At 33.7% G+C, this 24176-nt stretch overlaps 2 protein-coding genes across 2 annotated transcripts; both read right to left on the reverse strand.

Moving 5' to 3' along the window:
- Nucleotides 1-1168: 1168 nt before the first annotated feature.
- On the reverse strand, nucleotides 1169-7481 carry LOC120354810 (ubiquitin carboxyl-terminal hydrolase 20-like). Its single transcript, XM_039442611.1, has 6 exons — nucleotides 7439-7481; nucleotides 6818-7013; nucleotides 6181-6420; nucleotides 5322-5405; nucleotides 3987-4123; nucleotides 1169-1304 (listed from the first exon to the last, which is right to left on the reverse strand). The coding sequence occupies exons 1-5, from the start codon at nucleotides 7458-7460 to the stop codon at nucleotides 4042-4044; spliced, it is 624 nt and encodes a 207-aa protein (XP_039298545.1). The 5' UTR covers nucleotides 7461-7481; the 3' UTR covers nucleotides 1169-1304; nucleotides 3987-4041.
- A 636-nt stretch (nucleotides 7482-8117) lies between these two features.
- LOC120354812 (ubiquitin carboxyl-terminal hydrolase 33-like) lies at nucleotides 8118-23711 on the reverse strand. Its single transcript, XM_039442612.1, has 10 exons — nucleotides 23418-23711; nucleotides 21878-22082; nucleotides 14796-14883; nucleotides 13988-14223; nucleotides 13268-13370; nucleotides 11612-11715; nucleotides 9944-10020; nucleotides 8985-9017; nucleotides 8409-8543; nucleotides 8118-8252 (listed from the first exon to the last, which is right to left on the reverse strand). The coding sequence occupies exons 1-6, from the start codon at nucleotides 23585-23587 to the stop codon at nucleotides 11678-11680; spliced, it is 840 nt and encodes a 279-aa protein (XP_039298546.1). The 5' UTR covers nucleotides 23588-23711; the 3' UTR covers nucleotides 8118-8252; nucleotides 8409-8543; nucleotides 8985-9017; nucleotides 9944-10020; nucleotides 11612-11677.
- Nucleotides 23712-24176: the final 465 nt, after the last annotated feature.

Genomic DNA, 24176 nt, shown 5'->3' on the forward strand with positions numbered 1-24176 from the left:
ATTTAAATTTCAATCAATTTTTTAGATATATTTTGAGACAAAACTGTGAAATATGCAATTATATTAATTTTTTAATCACATTATTTCAAAATAGTAATGAAAATTCTATTCATCCATCTATCCATGAGATATTGCACCAGGCGCAAAGCGCGAGCTATAAAAATTCAAACAATTATTCGAAATATTAATAGTATAAAAATATTGTCACTATTGTAAATTATTAATTAGTAATATTGAAATTAATTGACAGTGAAAGTTGTCATAACCAAGATTCAAACTATCAAAATAGGCTGTTTGAATTTTATTTATTTTTCAATTTCTTATATATTGGGAAGTTTTTTTTTGGTGTGGCGAAAAATAGCGTTCGCACCATGGGCAAAAATGTATTTCCGGCTCTCAATCTTTTCTAGTCCTCGGCCTACGGCCTCGGACTTAAAAACCGATTTCGAGCCGGAAATATCTCATTTTCGGCCCTAGGTGCGAAATATACTATTTATGAATACCAACTATTCATTATTACGTTCTAAATAATCATATAAGACTAGATAAATCGTACTGCTCTATATTTCTAAATTATATTTTGTAATGAATACTGTTAAGAACTTTTCTGCTTGAACAAAAACGATTAAAAATTATATTTTCAGATCTATTAAAATTTAATAGATATTTAATATCATATTATTTTTTTCAAATATCAACAATCTTAAATTTAATTAATTCTATTCCGTTGAAACAGATTGATTAATACCAAACTCACCAGACGAATTGCAAAGTGATTGTATTCCCAAATGGATCATCAGATAATAGTACAGGAGATGATCATTGGAGAATTGTTGATAATGAAGAACTACAAACTTTTCTAAACTGAAATACTTTCATTTTTCAAAAAATTAAATTTGATGTTTGTGAAAATATATTTTTTTGAATACCAACTATTCACTATTACGTTCTAAATAATCATATGAGACTAGATCAATCATATTGCTCTATATTTCTAAATTATATTTTGTAATGAATACTGTTAAGAACTTTTCTACTTGAACAAAAACTATAAAACATTATTTTTTCAGATCTATTGAATATCAAATAATTTTTTTTCAAACATAACTCTTTTTTCAAATATCAAAAATCTTAAATTTAATTAATTCTATTCCGTTGAAACAGATTGATTAATACCAATTCACCAGACGAAGAAGCTCTCGGTGCGCAGAGATGTCACTCGTCGGGTTTCTTATAATTCAGCTCATTTCTTCTCAATCAACACCTTTTTCACAAGCCAAGATTTACCACACGGACAGCGACTTCTATGGATGGAAAAAATAAAAAATGAAAATGTCAATGGAATTGAACAATAATGCAATTAAAAATAATAATAATAATCATAATAAATGCAGGCTTTGTAACGCTGCAGTAGAAAGTATTCAGCACATAGTTTCAGGCTGCTCAAAATTGGCACCAAAAGAGTATTTGAGGCGACATAATAATGTTGCAAAAATAGTGCACCTGAAATTGCAGCAGGAATTTGACTTCTTTGAAGAAATGCCCCCATACTATTCTTACTCTCCTCCTGCATTTATTGAGAGAAACCAGATTAAGATCTATTGGGATGTTCAAATGATCACTGACAGGCAGGTCATTCATAACAAGCCTGATATCCTAATGTTGAACATGAATCAAAAAGAAGCCTTGATAATTGATGTAGCCATACTAGCAGATGGAAATTGTCAAAGAACAAGAGGTGAGAAATAAAGGAAGTATCAAGAGCTAGCATTTGAGCTCAAAGATATGTATGGGCTCAAGAATGTTAGAATAATCCCAATCGTAATATCTGTGAATGGTCTGATTCTTAATTCAACAGTGTAGAGCTGTAAGGTTATTGATGTCTCAGAAACTCTGGTAGGGAAAATGCAGAAGTCTGTTCTGCTTGATACAGCTCGCATAGTACGCCAAACGCTCCAACATACTTGGTAAAATACTTTATCAATAATAGAAAATAATGCCAATAGGTTGCATAAATTTTGCCCCTCTTCGCATAAGCTATCCGCAACTGCGTGAAAAGGAGAATAATAATAATAATAATAATAATAATAGCGAGTGACCTAGCTGGCTCAGGTCTGGTGTCAGATTTCTGGTTCAGGTCGCAAATGATTAATTTCAGGGCCTCTGACATGACCTAACAACTCTTTTTAGGCAGCTGTGACCGACTGTTAACGGTTCCAACCGAAACACGGTAGTGGCCCGAGATAAATCAATGTAAAACGTAAGAAGTCCAAATGTATTGTCTATCTAATGAAACACTTGAAGGTGCGATCTGCTCTTATTGGTCCAGTTGACTAACAGTTGAAACATAGTGGAACGGTGAAGGTTGAGTGTATCAGAAAAGGTAGTTGAGAGTGTTCAAGTAATGTATGTGTATCTAAATGTCTCATCTTCCTCCCACTTTCTACTCCACAGTCGCCACTCCACTATGTTCGGACACATTTGAATACATGCATTATTTCCAACACTCCGAGCTACCTTCTCTGATGATACACTCCACTATGTTTTGACCCTCATGAATTCTTTGGTGTAAATAATGAAATAATATGAAAAATCAATGCATCTTTAAAGTTATGGAGAAGATAAGAGTGTTATCTATGATAGTGATGATGAAGGTGAAATAGAACAGGAAACATACTATTTGAATGAAGAAGAGAACTCGTAAAAAAGATGGAGGATGTGAACTATAGCAGAACTCAGGACTAGAATCTAGTAACAGGGACAGACACAAATAGCAATTTAATTAAATGAAGAAAAGAATAATAGAATCTGTAAGCGATGATGCATCAGATGGACAAAATTGTGATTCACTTGCTTAGAGCTGTGGAAGAAGCTATAAAAGCACTACGGTACATGTTTTTAATATGTCTGTTGATGACATAAAATGGCTATTCTCCATCATTCATCTGATCTCTTCCCAAGCAGAGTAATCTTTCCAGAATCAAAAATACTTACTCAAATGCAAACTTACATTAAAAGTATCCTCTATAATCCTCTACATCAATAAGAATAGAACTACAATTACCACTCATACGAGTTCCTACAATATACGATCACATCATACAAATAGATACAACGTAGAGCTCACTAAATGCCAGCATCAATTCCTATACTCCTGTAATTATTTTATCAATAGAATCCCAACCAATTTCGCAACAAAGTTACAGGTACTTCACACAAATTGTTGGAAGAAAGGCATGGTTGTAATTTTTATTTCATATTGAATCTATTTCAAATTCAAAATGTACGTTGTATTATTATACTTGTGATATTATTGGCGTACATGGAGGAAACCTTAAAATAGACCTTTTTTATACAAAAAAATAAATAAATGAGTACATTGAAAGTCTTCTGTTCAAAGTGTTAAATATTGTATGTGGATAGATATAAGAGTACTTACACTTGAAAAAGTGGAATTTGATAGTTTTATATGTACTCATTCATTTCATTTTTGTACGATCTATGAGTATTTTTCAACGTCAATAACTTTTTCATCATTTTCTAATGTCAAAAACGGTTGAGATATCGATGTGCGGGTGTCGCCATCCATTTTCTCTTGTAATTCTGTATCGAAATCATGTATCATAATATGACTATCTTCCCATTTAAAAAAATATACGTTGAATTCAAAATGACGGTTCCAGTATGGCGGCCCAAAATCTTGAAGCATCATAAAAGTAGTTTTTTTTTTAATTCAAACCAATCAGACCTATCGTCAAATTTTCCCTGTGAAAGAAATATTCAGCTATTTCCATAATTTTCACCAATCCTGTATGTATAATAAAAAGCAACACAAAAAGCTTCATCAAGGACTGTATAAACGTTTAATATGACTACATTTGTCACAAGAGACACATAAGCTGAGTTCCCTCCAAACATTGATAAATATTTTTGTTGCATTTGCTTCAATTTTAAACTGATAATAATAATGTAAAATATGTGATTACCTTCAGCAAGCATTTGCGTCACTCAGCTTTTTCAAGGATCAATAAGAATATTGTTCTAGTCTCCTTTGGTGCTATCAGTGAATTCAGTGCTATCATAGAAATCATAGTTATCATAGCTAGACTCATAATCGCTGCTCCTGAAAAGCATTTATACCTTTCTGATCAATTCATCATTTCCATGGGACAGTTTACAACAATATGATACATTTATTAAGAGGACCAGACAACCCTAAATAGATTAATTATATGCCTTTTCAAGGGTGGAGATTTGACTCCTGGTTCTCTTTGCCACACAACCCACACACAATAGATGAATATATAACAAAACAAAATACTTACTAAAAAATGAAAAGTAAATTTCAGAAAATAATGTGATATAAACGGACGGGATTTCAGGGATATTAATATTATGTTTATCTCCAACCAAGTAATAATGAGAATATTACAGTATCACAATCACTGCCATAACAGCTACCTATTTCCAATCGATTTCCAAAAATATAGCCTACTGAAAAGTGAACTCTATGCAACGACTTGAACATTAAAACACGGTTCCTGATGCTGGCAGCAGGTTGCATTTTGTCAAGTTTTCAGCGTGTTATGCTTTCAGTTCGTCAAGTTTTCATTTTGTGAAGTTTTAAATTAGTCAAGTTTTTAGTGAATCAAGCTTCCAGATTGTCAAGAACTCAATTCGTCAAATTTTCAGTCAACAATTTCACTCTTGTCGAGAAACTTTTCTCCCAATATTTTTTCAATCTTTTCAACCATATAGGCTAGTTGGTTTATTTCTAACCTAGCCACAAGTTAGCCATGTGATACTTTGATTGAGTGGTCATGGATAAAAAAGTGTATGCAAAGGTTTTATTTGGCCTATAAAGCACTGGCAAGACCAGGTTGTGCTTTAAAGACTTTCATTATAAAACCGTTGCATAAACAAATAAAATAAATTACCAGAACAGTGACAAAAGTTGTTCTATTTTTTATATTATTTCATAGATTGATTGTCGAATAAGTAAATATGAAATGAGATGAATTCATCACTTTAAAATCAAGTTCTTGAAAACCTTTTGCAGTACAATACGAATACAGAAATATTATAAAAACAAGTCATACTTAATTAAAAAAAAAACAAATTTCAAAGCAACTCATAAATACTGAGAAAGAGATTAATATTGCACACTTCAAACTGTATCTATAATGAACTATACTTCTACACTAAATGTATTGAAGAAAGGATTTAATATAAAAAATAAGACTAATATCTGAGAGATACTCCGAGGTCGAAGTAATATATCAACAAATAGTAAATAAAAAAGAGAAAGAGAGAATACTTACTCTGACTGATAGTCTTTCATTTTATTTCCGCACATCTCGCATTCCACTAAAGAATCCAGCGGGCAAACGGGGCCACCTCCAAACCTCAACAACATACAACGAAATTTAATATTTATTTTCAATCCAAAATTAATTATTTCTAGTTGTTTTAATAGGTTGAGCTAGTTTAACAAGGCTACACTGGCAAAATCCTATTGTACCCCTCCTCATTGGAGTTGGTTGGAAACACAAGTTTTGTATTTAAAAGTATAAGTTAAGAAAGTAATAAAGTATTAAGTAAATTTTCAAGTATAGAAACGGTAACATTGGTCATAGAACATGGATCAGTTTGCAGCAGATTGTTTCAGGAGGAAACTGCCATAGGCTACTTGTGTCAGACTAATGCAAACAATTGATTTCGCCACAATGCACAGAAAACATACATTCCGGTCAGTTTCTAGGTTAGAAAGATTCTCTCCAGTTATTTACTCATTAACATGTTATTTGCTGATTGTGTGGCGGAAAATATCGTTTCTTGGCCGTGAATGTCTGTTGCACGGCTGACGCCTCGACTGGAAACATCAGGCTCGGCCCCGCTTCCCAGCCTCATCACGCAATATACTATAAATTCTTATTACAATTTTTTTTTTTGAATGAATGAATGAATTTATTTGCCAAAAACAAAATACAAAAAAGTAAATATAATAAAAATTTATCCCAAATTGTTGTGCGTTATCAAATTTTCATCCTACACTATAGGAGGCAGAGTTCGAGTAATGGTTTCATGGTCATAGTTGTTACCTGCGACTGCGGCAATTCTATTGTCATAATCTTTGCAGTATTACATAATATTTGTGAGTCCATCAATTATATAACTTACTTTTGAAAAATAGTGTGCCATGATGATGCTGTAACTTGTACAGACATTTCTTCATGGTCCTTGTAGACGCAGGGGGCATGCGAGCAAAATAGATCGCCGTTCTCAACTGCGCCGGGCTCGACGAAATTTTCAAATTTGCTCAGCCATAGTTTGGAAAGCGCATACATAGTTGGAGCTTGTTCATCGGCAGTTTTGAAGGCCCCCTCCCTCATTTCTCGGGTTGCTGGGCTGTCACGTTTCCTGAAACATTCATACAACATACATTTCAAACTTGATAAGTGCAAGGACATCTTTAATATATATTATGATAACTAGTGATTTTACTCCAAGGAGGGTTTTCTAGAAACTGTCGTGAGTCAAACTGTAAGAGGACAGATATACATTAATAGTATGAAGAAGGATCTTTACATTATTGGCTAATGCCTAAGATTGAGGAGCGAGTTCCTATGATAAAGTATAGTATTGAAAGACCTACATAAAATTATTATACTGTACATGATAAAATTGAAGCATACTGATTAGAAAATAGAAAAAGAAGGTAATATTCTGTACACCAGTAGCGTTAATTCAAGCATCTATCCTTCATATTACCAGTAAAATTGAAACCATCTGTGTAAATAATTGAAAATGGACTAACCTATAGAACAATAGGTATGCTTCACATGAAGCAACCTTGTCATCTGTGACCTTTGTCACACGTTCGTCATCATATTCTATCCAGTTTTTTTCAGCGTCATTTAGTGCATAGCAGATGTAATGTCCACTATTCAAGCTGTCGCCTTTATGGCAAATAGTTGCCATAAGGTCGTATGTTTTAACTTCCGACTGGCAGTCTGAAAAACAAGTCAAACATGTTACCTTGCAATACCTCACCTTAATCGAATAGTGCCTTACAATAATCTTCCCTTGCTCAGTTATTTCACATAAATTAGCTCCAAAACTACTAAAGCAATACATATCAAAATTCAATTAGAAAACATTTTGGTTTCACCAACACAACTGAGAAATGCCAATTGAGACTCTGTTCACTTTGAAATTGACGGATTAGTTTAAGTTTGAAAGTAATAAACAAGTTATTCAAAAGCAATCAAATTCTGTACTACAAACATTCATTAAGTGAAATTTCATCATTGATTGGCTTCATCTATTTGACTTTGTCTAACATCATCTTGTCAATGACAAAACTGGAAATAATGGAATTTTGTAGAAAATTCAATCAGTTTCTAGACAAGGAGAGAGAATAGCAGAGAAGCATTACCAGAATGAACATAAGGTGTCATGTCGAGTTCAGTGATCGGGAATGAAACTAGTTGATTGCAGCATATTAAGAACATTGAGAGTCTTTGCACGACTATGTCTAACATCAACATCAAGATTTATGTTACCTGTTACAACCACTCTAAAATGTTTATACTTTTGTGAATTACAGAGAAAAGAAGTAGAAACGTTGATATTCCCTGTAAATATTTCAATATTAGAAATAGGAGTTCTATATACAGAGGCAATAATTGAATGTTGACTAGGAAAAGCAATAGCCACTATTTCACATTAACCCTCAATGCAATACTCACTGACATTAAAGGATGTCTCTTTAATAACGATTGCATCACCACCTAACAAATGAGCACTATTAATTGTGCAGAAAGCTGAGCCAAGCTCACAGTGTATACAAATCTAATTCATCATTACACAGCCTGGATTGCCAAAAATCACTATCAGTGTCCGCGTCCGGTTCAGTGCTAATATTCTTCCTGTAATGAGCCCGAGTATGAATAGCCCCATTACAATAATTCATGGAAACAATATTTTCACTGCGACTCTGATACTGATATGAGGCATTCACAAAATAAGGCGGCAAAGCCAAATTTCATTGACTATTACTGTTGATGTGAATGTCTTTGTTGTATGTTGAATGTAGTAAATAATATATTATGAGTTAAGCTATTGAGGACTAACCTGTAAATGTTATCATATTTCAGTTCTTCGACACAGAAGAATGCCTGCAAACAGTTTTGGAGAGTGACAACGCTGCGTCGAAAGGGTATTAGACTGCTCAGCCAATCAAACCAACCCTAAACAAACATATTAAAGGCACTTTAATAATTATTATCATCACATAAATTTTGGACTGATCATATCTGAACAGGTGTAAACCAAAATTTGTTTAAACAACTTTCAACATGTAGAATGTACAAATAAATTACACTGAGTAGACGTGGATAACTAACCTTTTTAAAACGGAGCATTTCTTTGCAATGCTCCAGGCCTGAATATTTCGCAGCCATTTCACTATGAGTCTTCAAGTCCTCTATTGATGGGATTTGGATTGCAATTACACGGGATGTGTCAAATTGTTCAGACATCTGTAAGCAAATTCAAAATTTAAACGCCAAATCCAGAAAATTTCAGAGTCTATTTTGTGAAGTAAGTTCTGTTCTAAAATTTAAAAGAGCAGAGAGTCCATTTATAAAAATTAAATTCATTTTATAGGTCCTCAAATCTTCAAGCATTTGAAAATTGCATAATTTTGCAGGCATTTGATGGAATGAGTTGATCAGGTCTTTCCATGACAATTACAACAATGAAAAAGTAATAGAATCATAATGATGAATACAACTTGTTACTTTTTGTTTGGCAACATACAAGACTGTACCACTTTATGGCTATTTCTGAAAAATAAAAAACTCCTGTCAAACATTAGTTGACATTAGTAGATTTTAATTAAATAATTGTCTTAGTGTACTGGTGAACTCAGTTTCATGGCTCAATAAATTTGAAAATGTTTTATAAATATTGGAACATACCCACGTCCTATCTTCAGAAGCCTCATCGTGACCCTGTGAAACAGAAAAGGTTTAAAAGTTAAATTTGTACGTTTTCAATGGCAGCGTGCATCACAAGATGAATTACATAAAAATATTAATACAGAACAATTGTTTCCAGTGCATACTGTAAGTGGTAATGATCAATGAGCTAGAATCAATTCCCTGCCACATCTCACTTTCCACTTTCAATAGGCATATATTGTACTTGTTTTCATATCCTTTCCAGGAGATGTTTCAATTATCCTACTCTTTGTTCACGTTGAAAAGCCCAGAGCTCAGTCGCTGACATCATGTGGTGGTTAAAAATTCTCGTTTGAATACAGAATCGGACCAGTGAAGGAAGCTATCGTTATTCATAAAATTTAAATCGTAATATCGAGTTAAATTCATAGTGAATTCTAATGTTTTTGAGTATTGTGCAAAATATATATTTCTCGAATACAAAATTACTAGTGACCCATTTATATGTATTATATAAACACAACTAGATTCGACTACATTAATATTTTCAAGTTTTTTTTGACAATTTCAAATTACAAGTGCTCGGAACTAGTTGTGTTTATATAAAATGTATGAAAAGGGTACAAGTAATTTTCTAGAATAAATTGAACATCCAAATAACCATATTAATTAAAATACTGGAATATAGAATATTATAATATATTTCCGATATCGGTAGGCAAATACTCTCATAGGTATATCTGTGAATAGACTAAAATAGTTCTCAAAAAATATAATATATATAACTGATTATATATTTGATAATTTAGTAAGGTGGGATCAGAGAAAAGTCCCTCCCCTTGACAGAATCCTAGATACGCCAGTGCCTCAAACATTTCAAAGTTTCTTTGTCATGTACAGAAATGTTTCTTCATGATTAAAACCATCAACATGTATCCAGTTATATAAGTCGATAAATTAATGAAAATTATTATTACCTTGTTGCACGTTAAGCACTGCACACAGGTGTAGATTTGGCCATCGAATATATCGGAAATAATACTTTTGTCCGTGTCTGAAAAATAGAACTTTTTTTTAATCCGTGAAAAAGTAGCATTTTGGCTGATGATGATGCCCACAAGAGCCGTAGGCTTGTGCGTGGGTAATGAGGCTGATGATCATGAGAGATGACTGGACCTACAATATTTGCAACAATATTCATGTCATCATTTTCTGACTATGTAAGTATGCTTATGCAAGTTGAAAATCTTTGTATGTGTCTACTTGCTTTCACGTTTGTGCCATTCAGCACTCCTGGGCTGAAGAACTCGCTCATGAACTATCATTCTGATTTTGAAATCCCAAGCACAAAAGTTATGCCATTAATCAGCTGTTGTCCATTTATGAAAATATATTATGTATTATTTTACAGGTTATAAAAAATAGTGTAACTTAATTTTGGACCAATCTTTGTACAAAATAAAAAATATAATATTTCATTACACATTTCTTAGTTAGTGAAGATAAAGTTTAGCCTTTTGCCTTTTTTCAATCTTGTAACTTGTTCCCTCAAACAGATACATATATTCATTTTTCTAATTTTCATGTTATTTGTTCCATCGTTTGGGTTCCTTTCCTCTTCCGTTTTCGGTTCATGCATTCCTTCCTCTACTAATCCTAATCAGACGATGTGACAATATCTGTAGTTGACTTGGATCAATAGATCGACAGAAGAAGATGAAGAAGCAAAAAGTTTATTATTGAAGAAAACACATGAAAGGATCAGCAAACCACCACCTAGGAATGTTGCTAGATATTTAGGGTGCCAAGCATACTTAAACGTTTATTCAATAGTGCAGCTGGAATTGAATTATTCTCAGGATTGATACAGAGGTCTAAAAACTCTGTGTTTCTTGATTCCGTGCAAAATTTACTGTCCACTACAACAAATGAATCATTCCAATAAGATCTGAATGAGGGCAAGAATCGGTCATAGTTACCAATCGAAATGCGAATTCCTTCACCAGTAAACCATCACCAAATCATTATTTCCTTATGAAAGAGAGACAAAAAGAACTATCGAGCATGTAAGATTATTGCGAGAACGACAAATATTTTATTTTGAGGAATCCGTTTAAAGACAAATTCACAGAATAATGCCAGGATTCGTCTAGCATTATTTGTAGCATGATTTCGTCGTGTGTCATTATGGAGAAGCATATTCAATGATATGAATGCTTGGAGAAGAATAGTATTTTGTAACAGAAATTGACGTTTGCTATCTGGGGGGATAAATTAAAAGGAATCCAGTGCCACATATAGGCACAACAAATTATTCACCAATGGTGGATAATCCTAATTTAGAGGCAAAAGCCAATGGACGTATCCTTCTTGTCTAGAAAGTGGACATGTATTCTTAAGGAAACATTTCAAATGTCATGCTCTCCATCAGGATGAATTACTCGCCAGTTCATTATAGCACTACCAAATGATAGAGGAATGACCATTCGTTTTCTGGGAAATGTATTTGAATTTCGTGCTGCTAATTTTGGGGTAGACAGAAACAATAGATAATTCAAGGAATGATTGGAAATTCAGGAGTTGGTTTAGGGGAAATGGGTTCTAGGGAAAAGTGGCAACTACCATGAAGAGTACAAATAACTCACCAATACTGTTTGATCCATAGGTGAGCTGGTCTCACTGGTCAGTCTCGGTTCGCTTGCTTGCTTGCTTCAGCTGTAGACCAGCATCATGAGCTGATGTACGCATTCTTGAAATGGAAATTGCATTTTCAATCAACAGTAACAGTTGTGTAGTGATGATGAGGTGTTTGCGGGAGGGGGAGGAGTAGGAGGGGCACAATCCAAGAGAGAGGCTACTAAATCGAGGTTGTTCCAACAAAAACTTTAAATAATCCAAAATCAAGTGAAAGGTGGGTGGGGGAGGACAACAGATGATCGAGGAAGAATGGACAATGCAGGAAAACAATCAGAGCAGGAGAATGAGAGGAGGCCAATCAGAGTAGGAGGTGAGCAGTTTATGTACAAGGAGGGCGGGAGGAGACATTGGGAAAATGCAAAGATAACTATAATTTTTATGAAAGCAAATCTCTTTCAAGTTGGATAAACAAATACCAACACATGACTTTTGATCTAATAATCTCTCTAATCTCACTCAACTTTCAATAGTTAGGCTACAACGCTATATCACATTTATTCCTAGTTTCAATGCTTCAACACTTCCATAGCAATTTAAGAGCAGGTGCAACTGCCCTAATCATAACTATTCTTTTATTTCTGAATCCATGTCCATGATAAATTAGAGAACAAAAGATTTTGTAACGAGTGTCAAGGTTGGAAAAGAGGGATTTTTAAACAACTTGAATTATCAACTTCATTTTAATTAACTATTATTAGACGAATCCAAAGTTAATTGCTGTAAACCACACTGGAGACATCTGCTAATGCAAATATTGTCAAAAGGGAGAACAGCTAGAAGGAAATTCGATGAGAGCTACCATCCAAAAATTATTTGTCAGACCGGGAATCAAACACGGTTCCTCCCAATTGCCAGTCAGGCGTGCTTAACCACTATCTCCGTAAACAAAGCCGTAGTGCATTCGTGTGACGTCAGCACAGGTAGGGCTCCTACACCAATAGAAACACTAGCTGATATAGATCAGCTGAAATCTAAGAATTTTTATTGGTGTAGGAGTCCTACCTGTGCTGACGTCACACGAATGCACTACGGCTTTGTTTACGGAGGTAGTGGCTTAACCAGTCAATCTTCAGATGCCAAACTGACAATCTCTGGATAGCAGCGCTCATTTTATACTAATCCACAGCGGCCACCCCGTCTACTAATTTCCATCTGTTGAACATTCTTCATTGATAGATTTTGATTTGTTTCAATTACAAATTGTGATACAATTGTACATGGATTTAGCATGAATTTCATAAAATACAAGATTAACAGCAATAATGAATTTCAGGAGTATTGAATCATTTGTACAAAACAGCAATACAATATTCATGATTATGTATGAGAAAACAACATAATTAAATTAATTTAATTTGAGATCTAAATTTAGCTTAGGAACACATAGGTTTAACAGAATATTTCATGTTCAAAAGAAAGAGAGAATGAGACAATGATGAAACCAACTTTCTAAATGGAAAATTTTCCATCTTATCTAAGTTACCAATTATAGTTAAAAGTATAGTATAGTTAACCAATTATAGTTACCACTATAATTCATTATAGTGGGTTTTATTGGCAAGTTGTGAAGGTAATCAAACAGAATAGTTATTTTACCCGCTTACCTTGGGTCGCTGAAGTTTCCAGCTCCTGGTGTAATAGGTTGAGCAAGATCGTCAAAAACTCAGCAGTGTCTTGCTGGTTACCAACTTCGAATGTCGGATTTACCTAGGTAGTCAATTATTAAGGAAAACTCAATTATTTTGGATATTGATTGAACAAATCCAATTATTGTTAAATAATAGAGAAATGCAAGAGCATTCGCTTCACTGACAATCCAGACTTTTTGCTGGATGATGTCCAATAACTTGTGCGTGGGAAATGAAATAAACAGAACTATAATCCATGCATTTCATTGATTGATTGATTCCTTTTCTTTTTGCAAATTACAGTATATACTGGATTATACACTTATACATGATAGCTCATAATACAGTGAAGTTTTAGATGGATTTATCTTTTTAACAGCTCACAATTTGAAAAAATATATTTGTGCCCTTGAATTCCATGTAGCTATTTCATCTATTAGAAATGAAATGCAGTTAAGATACTCTTGAACGAACCAACACTGAATTGTAAATTATATCAATATCATTTCATCAAGGACAAGCAATAAAATTAGACACAATAAAATGACAAAATTTTATGAATTGGTGTTGAACTGTTAATTACACTTGACCTGTTAATTAGTTATATAAAATTCCACACAGCTAAACTATTCAAATATATTTTGAAATTGAAATTTTATACTCGACTAGCATAATTATTAATCAGTATGCACTCACTTGTTTGACAGGGCGTAACAATCGGCTTGGACGGAAGTATGCATTCTCATCGGTGTTCCAAAGATATTCCAACAAGTCACACACAGCTCTGGTCACCTTCATCGGATGGTTTTCATTTTCTAAAGATAGAATCAGCTGAGCTCCGCAATCGAGCAAGTATTTGGCGAATGGTGGTGTATTGGAGAGCACTTGCAAAGCTGCATTCATGTAGCAAGTGTTCCCGATGTTTTTAAGACCTGAAATAGAAAGTTAAACTCATAAAACTTTCTTTTCTTCACTTAATAATCACTACCATTTTCAGTGAATTTTGCTTCAGACTGAACTTGTTAACCTACTAAGAAAAGAAAAATTATATAATATAACTCAGTGTTACTTCGGGCGATTGTTCAAAAGGTTGGACAATACTATCGTCTGAGTTATTCACTTATATTTAAATGTTAATCATATGAACTGAATAGGCTACCCTTCTCTTAGTGATGTGGGTCGGGAATATTTCTAGTGGGAAGGAACTTATGATTTGGGAATATTTCTGGGATAGTATCAAGTTAGGTTAGTCTACTTGACCGCTACAATGCATTCCAAAAACATTGTGGAAAGGGAAAATCATGTTGCTCAATTGATGATTTAATTAATATTTTCGAGCTCTACTAACTCTTTATATCTTTTTAATTTTTTCTTGCTCTTTTTTGTATTGTTTTTTCTTAATATGCCCCTTCATTAACTTTTTTGAATCAAATCTAAATATCGCCATTTCTAATCTTCTTAGTGAGCCTTTCTATGTTTGTATCAAATAAATAAACAGCCATACCTTTCACTGATTGCTCTTTATGGGTCTCCGGTCGCTTTGCATCTACTTCAGCCCGTGGCTCGATTATATCCACTGCTTGCTTCGTCTCCTGCAATTGAACAAAATAACTCATTGGGTCATATGAATAAAACCAGAGCATAAGGTTTTGCTCATGAGTATTAGGTAGAAGTATAAGCATTTGCTCATTTTTATATGAATAAGCTTTACCTTATACTCTTACCTTATGCTCCTGAACTCTGAAGCAAATGCTCACGTATTTTGAAGATTTTTCATCAGCTGATTCGCCTTTGTGGCCTTACTTTGTTTTTATAGCTCACGTAAGAGCTAAATATGCATGAATTGAGTTTTAGGTTACCGTAGAATGGGGTGAATAGGGACAGTTTTTCACACTTTTTCTCATAACTTACACAAAAATTATTTTATTCTGTTTGTGATCCACTTACGGCTTTCACTCTTGGTATAGGTAACTCTTGGATTTAACAATTTTTTTTTTCATCCACACTCTTTTTCATTATTTTTTTTTTATTGCTGTCCCTATTCACCCCAATGGTGGGGTCATGGAGACGCAAGTGTGTATAGCATGCAAGTTTTTTTCAGACCTATTATGGGGTGGATAGGGACGCAAAGGACCTTATTAATAATAGAATTAATTTTTTTTTAAATATATATTTAATAAAAATAAACTAAGAAAATACATTTGAAGTTAAAAAATATTCGATAAAAAATGAAATCCATAATTAAGTCATTAGAAGCTACAAAGTTCAATATTGTATCAGCTCTTCATTGAAAAAATATCTTCCTCTCTTACTAGAGGGGTCTTTCAGAATTTTTAAAACTTCTGGAAAAATATAAACATTTTGCATTTTCACGGAATTTTTTGTCGAAGGAACCTTCAACAAACTTCAACCTTCCCAATAAATACTTTCACCCCTGTGTCATATTGGAATTTAACTCGCACCCAATTTCCTTCTCCTCCTCATCAACGTTGACTACTTCAAGATAAGTCTTTAAACTTCTATAAAACCAGCAAACACCTGTTTTAGCCCGTGTCCCTATTCACCCCACCTCACTCAACATCCAAATGGTAAGGTTAAAAAAAAATCTAGAATAAATTAAATTCCAGTTAAAGTTTACATATTTAATGTGTTATTACTTATTAGAATCAGTCAGCTTTCAGAAGCCGAAGCGAGTAGACGTGTTTTGTGAAATTCATGTAATTATTCTAAAAGTATACCATCAAACTGTTGTGTCAGTGAAAACGGCATTGCCGAATTGTGAGTGAGTGTGTGTGTGCGTGCGCGCGCGCGTTGGCAGCAACTATGACTGTAGCCGAGTTCGGATATTGCTGCTTCGGTGAGTGCTGAATCGGTAATTCTATTGTGAGAACTGAACTATCGTAACTATGAACGGTGACGATAATACGACTATTATTACTATAACTGAAGAAAATAAACCTGTCTCCTACAAGGTTCGAACTGATAAAATTCAATCAGAATGCGAAAAATTTTTATTTAAAGCTTGGAACGAAGCTAATACAAAATTCCAGCAATCAGAAAAAATAAGTTCTGAACTTAAAATTCAACTTGAACAGCTTCAAACTAGATTATCAGCGTTAGAGACTAAATCTAAGAATGAAGAAAAAAATACGGACAATTATCATACCGATGAAGAAGAATTATCTACTGAAACAGAATGGAATCGTCAAAAGCAAAGAAAGAGGAAGAGAGAACAATCTGACTCACCTCCAACACAATCATCCAATGAGCAGAAAGTGAGTTCACGTAGAGAAACTGAACTAAAAGAGAATGCTGAACCAAAAAAAACTCCTAGTATCAAACAAGTTAAGAGACCTCCTCCAATAATACTCTACAACATCCAAGACTATCAAGTAGTGTATAAGATTTTGAATGAAAAAATAAAAGACTCTTATAAGATCACACTATTGAATAATGGTAGCTTAAAACTCAACGTTGAATCTGAGGATAATTATAGACTAGCTACATCATTGCTGAATGACAAAAAAATGAATTGGTCTTCGTTTGAAAACAAGCAAACGAGACCCATTAGAGTAATAGTGAAGAAGTTGCACAGCACTTGCAATCCACAGGAAATAAAAGAGGAACTTCAGGAAAAAGGATTTAAAATTTTGGACGTGGTAAACATTCTTAAATGGAAAACAAAAGAACCACTCCCAATATTCATGTTAACTTTTGAAAACACAGAGAGCATAAATAGAATTTATGAAATATGTGTAATCATGGGTATGAAGGTTGAAGTAGTCCCCCTGAAAAAATCGAAATTTCTACCGCAATGTAAAAATTGTCAAACCTGGGGACACACTAAAAAATACTGCCAGAAGGAGCCTAGGTGCGTGAAATGCGCTGGTCCCCACATCACTATCAACTGTACTAAGAGTAAAGAAGTTAAGCCTAAATGCTACAATTGTGGGATGGAGCACCCTGCTAATTATAGAGGATGTGTTGTAGCACAAGAGTTGCAGGCACTTCGAAATAAGAAAAAAGCAATAAAATCTATTTCGTCAGTCAACAAAAGAAACGATCCTATTGTTCCACAGAGAGCTGTAATAAATGACAGTATAGTTAAGGAGAACCAGAGTTATGCTGATAAGCTGAAAAATAAAGTACCTATCAACAGTAACGAAAAGTCAAGTCTTCAAGATTACAACTTGAGTAAAGATTTGGAACTGAGCATTACAACTCAACTTAAATTGATTCTTGAGAAACTAGTTGTGCAAGAAGGCCTCAATAAATCAATTTTAAGTAGGTTAGAAAAACTGTAAAATATTTCAGTTCCAGAAGTCATTCACAAGAAGCATGGAAAATAGATTCAAAATTATGACTTGGAATGCTAATGGATTACTACAGCACAAAGATGATCTATTAGCAATTCTAATTGAGCATAAAATAGATGCCTGTCTCATTTCCGAAACTCATTTCACCAAAGAATCCTACTTTAAAATTAGAGGGTACAAAACGTACCATGCTATACATCCCAACAACAGCGCTAGAGGCGGAAGTGCGGTTATTGTAAGAGAAGAGCTAAACCATCACGAGTTCAAGAAGATAGAATTGCAGGAGTTCCAGTCGATTTCAATCAAAGTCAAACTTATCGGTAGACCATCTGGTACGATCACAATTGGAGCCGTCTACTGTCGACCACGATTTAATTTGAAGAAGATAGAATATATTGATTTCCTAAGCAACTTCACAGGGAAATTTATCATCTGAGGAGACTTCAATTCAAAGAATACACAATGGGGGTCCCGACTGACCACAACTAAAGGAAAGGAGCTATTACTGGCTATTAATGAATACCACTGCGATGTTCACTCAACAAGGAAACCAACTTATTGGCCAACAGACAAAACAAAAATTCCAGACCTGATAGATTTTTTCATCACAAAAAATATTTCACCAAACTGTGTTGAAGTTGAAGAAAAATTTGATCTCAACTCTGACCTTTCGCCAATAGTTTTGACAATGCACAGTGCAGCTGTTAAAAAAGAAATGCCACCTAGACTCATCAACAGGTACAGAGATTTAGAAACTTTTAAAAATATGATAGACTCTAGAATAGACTTGAACACATCTCTGCAAACTATAGATGAACTAGAAACTGAAGTCCAGGAGTTTGTAATCAATATCCAACAATGTGCCTGGGAAAATACACCACTACTTCAAAGCAGGATTTTCAAAGGTAATTGCTATCCTGTAGCAGTAAGAGAGTTGATAGAAAAAAGAAGAAGAACAAGAAGATCATGGCAATCAACAAGAAATCCAAGAATTAAAACAGAACTTAATAGAATTACTAATGAACTAAGAAAGATGATACAGGATGTAAAACAACATGATATCAATAAATACTTAGAAGAGTTAACCAATGAGTCTCCTACAAATTTTTCATTATGGAGATCAACCAGGAAACTGAAGAGACCTCTTGAACAAGTTACACCGATAAGGAAGAATCAAGATTGCTGGGCAAGGAGCAATAAAGAGAAAGCCAATTTGTTTGCTGATCATCTGGAAAAGGTTTTCTCACCTCATGAGGAAACAATTATAGATGAGAATCCTCATCATCTTGGAGCAGGAGTTATCACTTCAACATCGCCAAGGGAGGTAGAATATGAGATTAAAAATTTGAGCAGAAAGAAAACGCTTCAAGAAAACCAATTGTGAAGCTATGCCATCTCTTCAACGCTTCATTCCGATTGAAATATGTGCCAAGTTTCTGGAAGGTAGCCGATGTCATCATGATACCAAAACCTGGAAAGCCACCACATGATGTAACCTCGTATAGGCCAATTTCACTACTGCCAGTAATAACAAAATTATTTGAGAAACTTCTACTGAAAAGATTAAAGCCTTATCTGGACGATAATGGATTAATACCAACCCATCAATTCGGATTTCGAGATAAACATAGTACAATAGATCAGGTGCACAGAATAACAAATATTATTGAAAATACATTGGAGGAAAAGGAAGTTTGCTCTGCAATTTTCCTTGATGTAGCACAGGCTTTCGACAAAGTATGGCATTCAGGATTGTGCTACAAAATGAACCAGTTCTTACCAACAGAATACAGTCTGATACTGAAATCATATCTTCAAGACCGTTATTTCAGGATAAAACAAGATGATGCTTTTTCATCTCTCAGAGAAATCAGGGCTGGAGTTCCTCAAGGAAGTGTGCTGGGTCCCCTCTTGTACCTCCTATACACATCTGATATACCTCAACCCGAAAACGTAACAGTAGCAACATTTGCTGATGACACAGCAGTTTTATCAGTTGGTGAAACTGTTGAAGTTTCTACAGAGAAATTGCAGATGGCAGTCAACAGAATCAATGTTTGGACAAAACACTGGCTTATAAAATTGAATGAAGCAAAATCAGTTCAAGTCAACTTTACAAGCAGAAGAGTTCAATATATCCCCTTAACACTCAATGGGAATATTGTACCCTACTCCAACACTGCAAAGTATCTAGGCATGACGCTGGATGCCAAGCTTAGATGGAAGGAGCATGTGAAGAAGAAAAGAGAACAACTTGGCATAAAATTCAAGAAAATGTACTGGCTACTTGGGAGGACATCAAAGTTGTCAAATTATAACAAATTGCTTCTCTACAAGCAGATTCTCAAGCCGGTTTGGACCTACGGAATTCAACTCTGGGGCTGCACCCAACCATCCAATATCGATATCATCCAGCGCTTCCAGAACAAAGTACTCAGAAGTTGTGTAGACGATCCTTGGTACATCAGGAACTCTGATCTCCACCGCGACCTGGGAGTGGCGACAGTCATCAGTGAAATCCAAAGATTTGCAGAAAAACATGAGAAAAGACTTCATCAACATGTGAACGTGGAAGCAATCCAGCTGCTCAACGTGCATGGAGTAAGAAGACTGCAACGCAGAAAGCCACACGAATTAGTTTAGTGCTAAAGTGTTCAATTGGAAGTGCAAAGGCAGAATACTGTATCCTTTTATGCTAAAAATAATCTTTATTTAATCCTTGACCAATATAGAAGGCTTAGCCAATGGGTTTTACCTTCACAAACAATATTCTTATCAATTTATGTCAAAATAGAATAGCTTATTAGTCTTTAACTAGGTGCTATAAAAATAAAAAAAAAACTTATTAGAATCAGTAGAATTCATAAAAAAATACTTCAAGCTTGTGACTACAAACAGTACAAATGTACAGACAAAACTTTTCAGGTTACATTTCTATCTGTTCAAAGAAGCAACAAGAAGCACAGCTGCCGACAGCATAGAAATCAAGTTGAATAGATGATTTTTATATTAATATGTACAGAAAAATCCCCTCTATCAGAAAAAATTAGGTAGAGCTATAAAAATTCAATAAGAAAGAAGTTACTGAAAAAATTTCAATTTTCCCAGTTTTGTCCCTATTCACCCCTGCGTCCCTATTCACCCCGTTTTACGGTACTTGTTTTCTGAATTTCGAAATAATAGCGTGAAAAAATGTCATCTTTATAATAATCTTCAGCATAATCTTATATTCGCAATAGCCTTCTAATAATCAACTACACTATCATCTTCTTAAATGCCTATTTCCTATTCAGTGATGATTATCTTTATATCAGATAGTATTTATATCTTATATATATATATATATATATATATATATATATATATATATATATATATATATTAATGGAGATATTATTGAATTTAAAATGTTTTATAGTTCTCAACTTTTGGTTGTGATCGTATCTGGTATAGTTTCCTCTTAGTACTCACATGAATTAGTTGAGCCATTTTACTATGAGCAAAAGGTAAAAAGCTGCTCCAGACTAGACTACTTTTTTGAAGCATTTGCTTCAAAAGTTCATTTATTTATTTTGTATTTACATACAAAAGCTCACATAATAAATCCATGAAGAGCCTTAATGACATCAACTAGCTTAGTCACATAATATATTTGTCCCAAAATAAGAATGAAAAAATAAAATAAAATAGTAAACACAACTTTTGAATACTAATATGATAAGAAGAGGCGAAATGAGGCCAACTGAAAAAAAGAACTAATGATAATAGTAAAATAAAAAAGAAAACAAATAAAAAATAAAATAAAATTGATAGAGAATAGAGGAAAAATAGGACTTCAGAAGAGAAAAAAGAAAATTGAGGGAGTTTAGTATAATTATTTATCAATAATGAGTCAGCTATAGAGCGATATGCTAGTTCACAGGATTTCTTAAAGGTTGTTTAAGAAAGAAATTGAGCACATGCTCTAGTTTATTCATACAATTTTGAGCATAAGCTTTTACTTTTGAGCGAATACTCAAAATATTTTTTTGATGAGCATGAGCAAAAGGTTATGCTCACGTTAATTCATAGAAAATAAAGCATATGCTCCATATTTTAGAAGTATAAGCAAATGCTCAACTTTCTTCATATGGCCCATTATTCCAGTTCTCACTGAAAATCAATCAGTTGATTGATGTGTCGGAATATAGAATTTAAAAGAATGAACATCAAGAACAAAAATTAATTGGAATTCAAAGTGGAATTTATGATAGGATTTCTTGATTCTTACCTCATCCATCTTGATAGCATCTTGGAATTTGGCAATTTTAGGATCACACTGCAATGGATCGGAACCGGCCCTTCTCTTTCTTGGTTTGGGTGTGGGGCGCAAACAAGGCACATAGTCAATATGATGTGGGTTATCATTCTTTTGGCCCCCAACAAAATGAGAACTACAAATCAACGAGTTTTTTGAAGGCTCCCATTCCTCACCACTGTAACATATTGTGCAGAGTGCTAAAATATGCATACTGTAAAATAGGTCTCATTAAAATACATGGAAAAAAGGCTGATTGAAATCATAATTTGATTTATTGGAAGATTTTTCTGCAAAAGTTTGAATTCACCGAAATACATAATCTGTGACATAAACCTCAACTGGTAAAAATTGAAGCTTTTTCATTTAGAATCCTCAAGGGAATCTAAACGCAAATATTTTGTAGAAGACCCAGTAGGCAACACCAAATCGGGATTGGTTGACTCTACAATAAAATTGCTTCTATAGCATTCTATAAGATTGGAAGCTAGATTGCCATACATCAGTATCAAGAGTCCGTGTTTAGTTCAGTGTGAATATTCTTCCCATAGGTTAAAATGGGACTATTCACACTCAGACCGACCGAGCTAGCGTGAATAGTCTCATTGCAACTCAACTGAAGAATACCGGTAACTCAGATACTCATGTGGGAATCAAGCTCAATTCAATTCGTTTATTTCCATACAATACATGTACATAATTATATTTGATATTCAACAAAATAAGAATCACATTTTTACAAAAACAGTACAAAGAACATAGGTATTGATTGAGTGGAATTCCCCCAGTAAGACTATGCATCTGAGATTAGGGGACAGTTTCAGCAAGCAGTATTATTCGATAAGTATTTATATGGTATTATATTTACTATAAATTACAATATGTGTGATTAAAATTACAAAAAAATAAGATTCAGATAACAGTAGGTGAATTATAAGTGATAACATAATATAGTGTTGGGTGTAACTTGATATCCAGAGTGGGAGAGCAAGAGGACCCAAAAACCGGTGGTAATTCATTGTTTTATAAGCCTCTATTATGTTTTGAAACGCTTAATACTTGAACGTGAGGTATGAATGTATAGTTGAATTTAGCATTTCGAAATATTAATGTATAAAGTTATTCCCCAATGCATTTACTCTTCCTAGGTGTAAGGTGAGTGAATTAGCCTCTCAGCTCTAATCCAGCCTATGCTGAAGAGCCATTTCACCAACGAGCTTTTAAACATCACATTGCTGCTGCTCTCGGCTTCCCTGATATTATCTGGAACATTCCTGTATAAAATCTGAGCTAAATATCATTAAGCTAGAACTAAAACCAATCTGCCTGTTGCATCCTGTGATTTCATTGTTGGAAAACTTCAAATTGAAAGACCCATTTCTCAAGACTTTATTTTTGCTTTTTAATTGTATTTCAATTAAATATTATGTTCATAATATCCATAGTTGAATTGGTTCGGATTCTGTCACTAGTTAAATATAGGAATGTCACTTTTTATAATAATTGTACTAACCCAGGAAATCCAAATGATGCAAACTCTATCCATTTACTCTTCCTGTCAAGTTCTGGAGGAAAATTGTAAAATTTTATGGTCACGTCACTTTTTGCTACATTAACAGTTGAGACGTTATTTTCGCATCCTACAATGCAGCATAGCTTCCTTTTGGTTTTCCTCGTCATCATGAAACTCACAATTTATTATTTTATTAAAAATTAAAAAACAACAAAATAATTAATCAGCACCACACTCTAGAAACACATCCACAACAATCAACAAACCACAAACCGATTGTTGAATTGATGATGATGATGCCGAATACTGAGTTACTGACTATACCCTGCACAGCTGCTTTTACCTATGAGTGTGGAACAGAATATTATTCTATTATAATCAATAACTATTGTAATAATTTAATAATAATTCGTAAATTATTAAAATTATTTCAATATTTATTTCATTGAATGAATATTATCTTAATAATTATTCGATTATTTGAATTAATAAAATTTTCAAATGAATCAATTAAATTGGAATCAATAAATGTGATTGTTAATTGAATTAATTGATAGTAAATATGAGTTTACATAGTCAAGATAATAAAAATACTTGATATTATTGTTTATTATTGTCTAAAAAATTGAATGATCTTATAACGAAAGAGAAAACGCAAATAGACCAATGACTACCTCACGTGACCTCTCTACCAACATAACGGTTTAAAACTTCTACTGATATTTTTTAGGTTATGTTTAGCAGAATTTATTGTAAGGA

The sequence above is a fragment of the Nilaparvata lugens genome, chromosome X, assembly GCF_014356525.2.
Source record: "Nilaparvata lugens isolate BPH chromosome X, ASM1435652v1, whole genome shotgun sequence".
NCBI classification, from domain to species: domain Eukaryota; kingdom Metazoa; phylum Arthropoda; class Insecta; order Hemiptera; family Delphacidae; genus Nilaparvata; species Nilaparvata lugens.

What these genes read in the sequence shown, in the direction of transcription:
- LOC120354810 (XM_039442611.1), bottom strand. Translation starts at nt 7,460, where the DNA reads ATGACACCTTATGTTCATTCTG. An exon ending in GACACCTTATGTTCATTCTG is followed by an intron (nt 7,014 to 7,438) that starts GTAATGCTTCTC and finishes CTTGTTTTTCAG; the next exon opens with ACTGCCAGTCGGAAGTTAAA. An exon ending in TGGCACACTATTTTTCAAAA is followed by an intron (nt 5,406 to 6,180) that starts GTAAGTTATATA and finishes TATGTTGTTGAG; the next exon opens with GTTTGGAGGTGGCCCCGTTT.
- LOC120354812 (XM_039442612.1), bottom strand. Translation starts at nt 23,587, where the DNA reads ATGATGACGAGGAAAACCAAAAGGAAGCTATGCTGCATTGTAGGATGC. An exon ending in ATGCTATCAAGATGGATGAG is followed by an intron (nt 14,884 to 21,877) that starts GTAAGAATCAAG and finishes GTTCAATTGCAG; the next exon opens with GAGACGAAGCAAGCAGTGGA. An exon ending in TAAAGAGCAATCAGTGAAAG is followed by an intron (nt 14,224 to 14,795) that starts GTATGGCTGTTT and finishes TTTCTATTTCAG; the next exon opens with GTCTTAAAAACATCGGGAAC.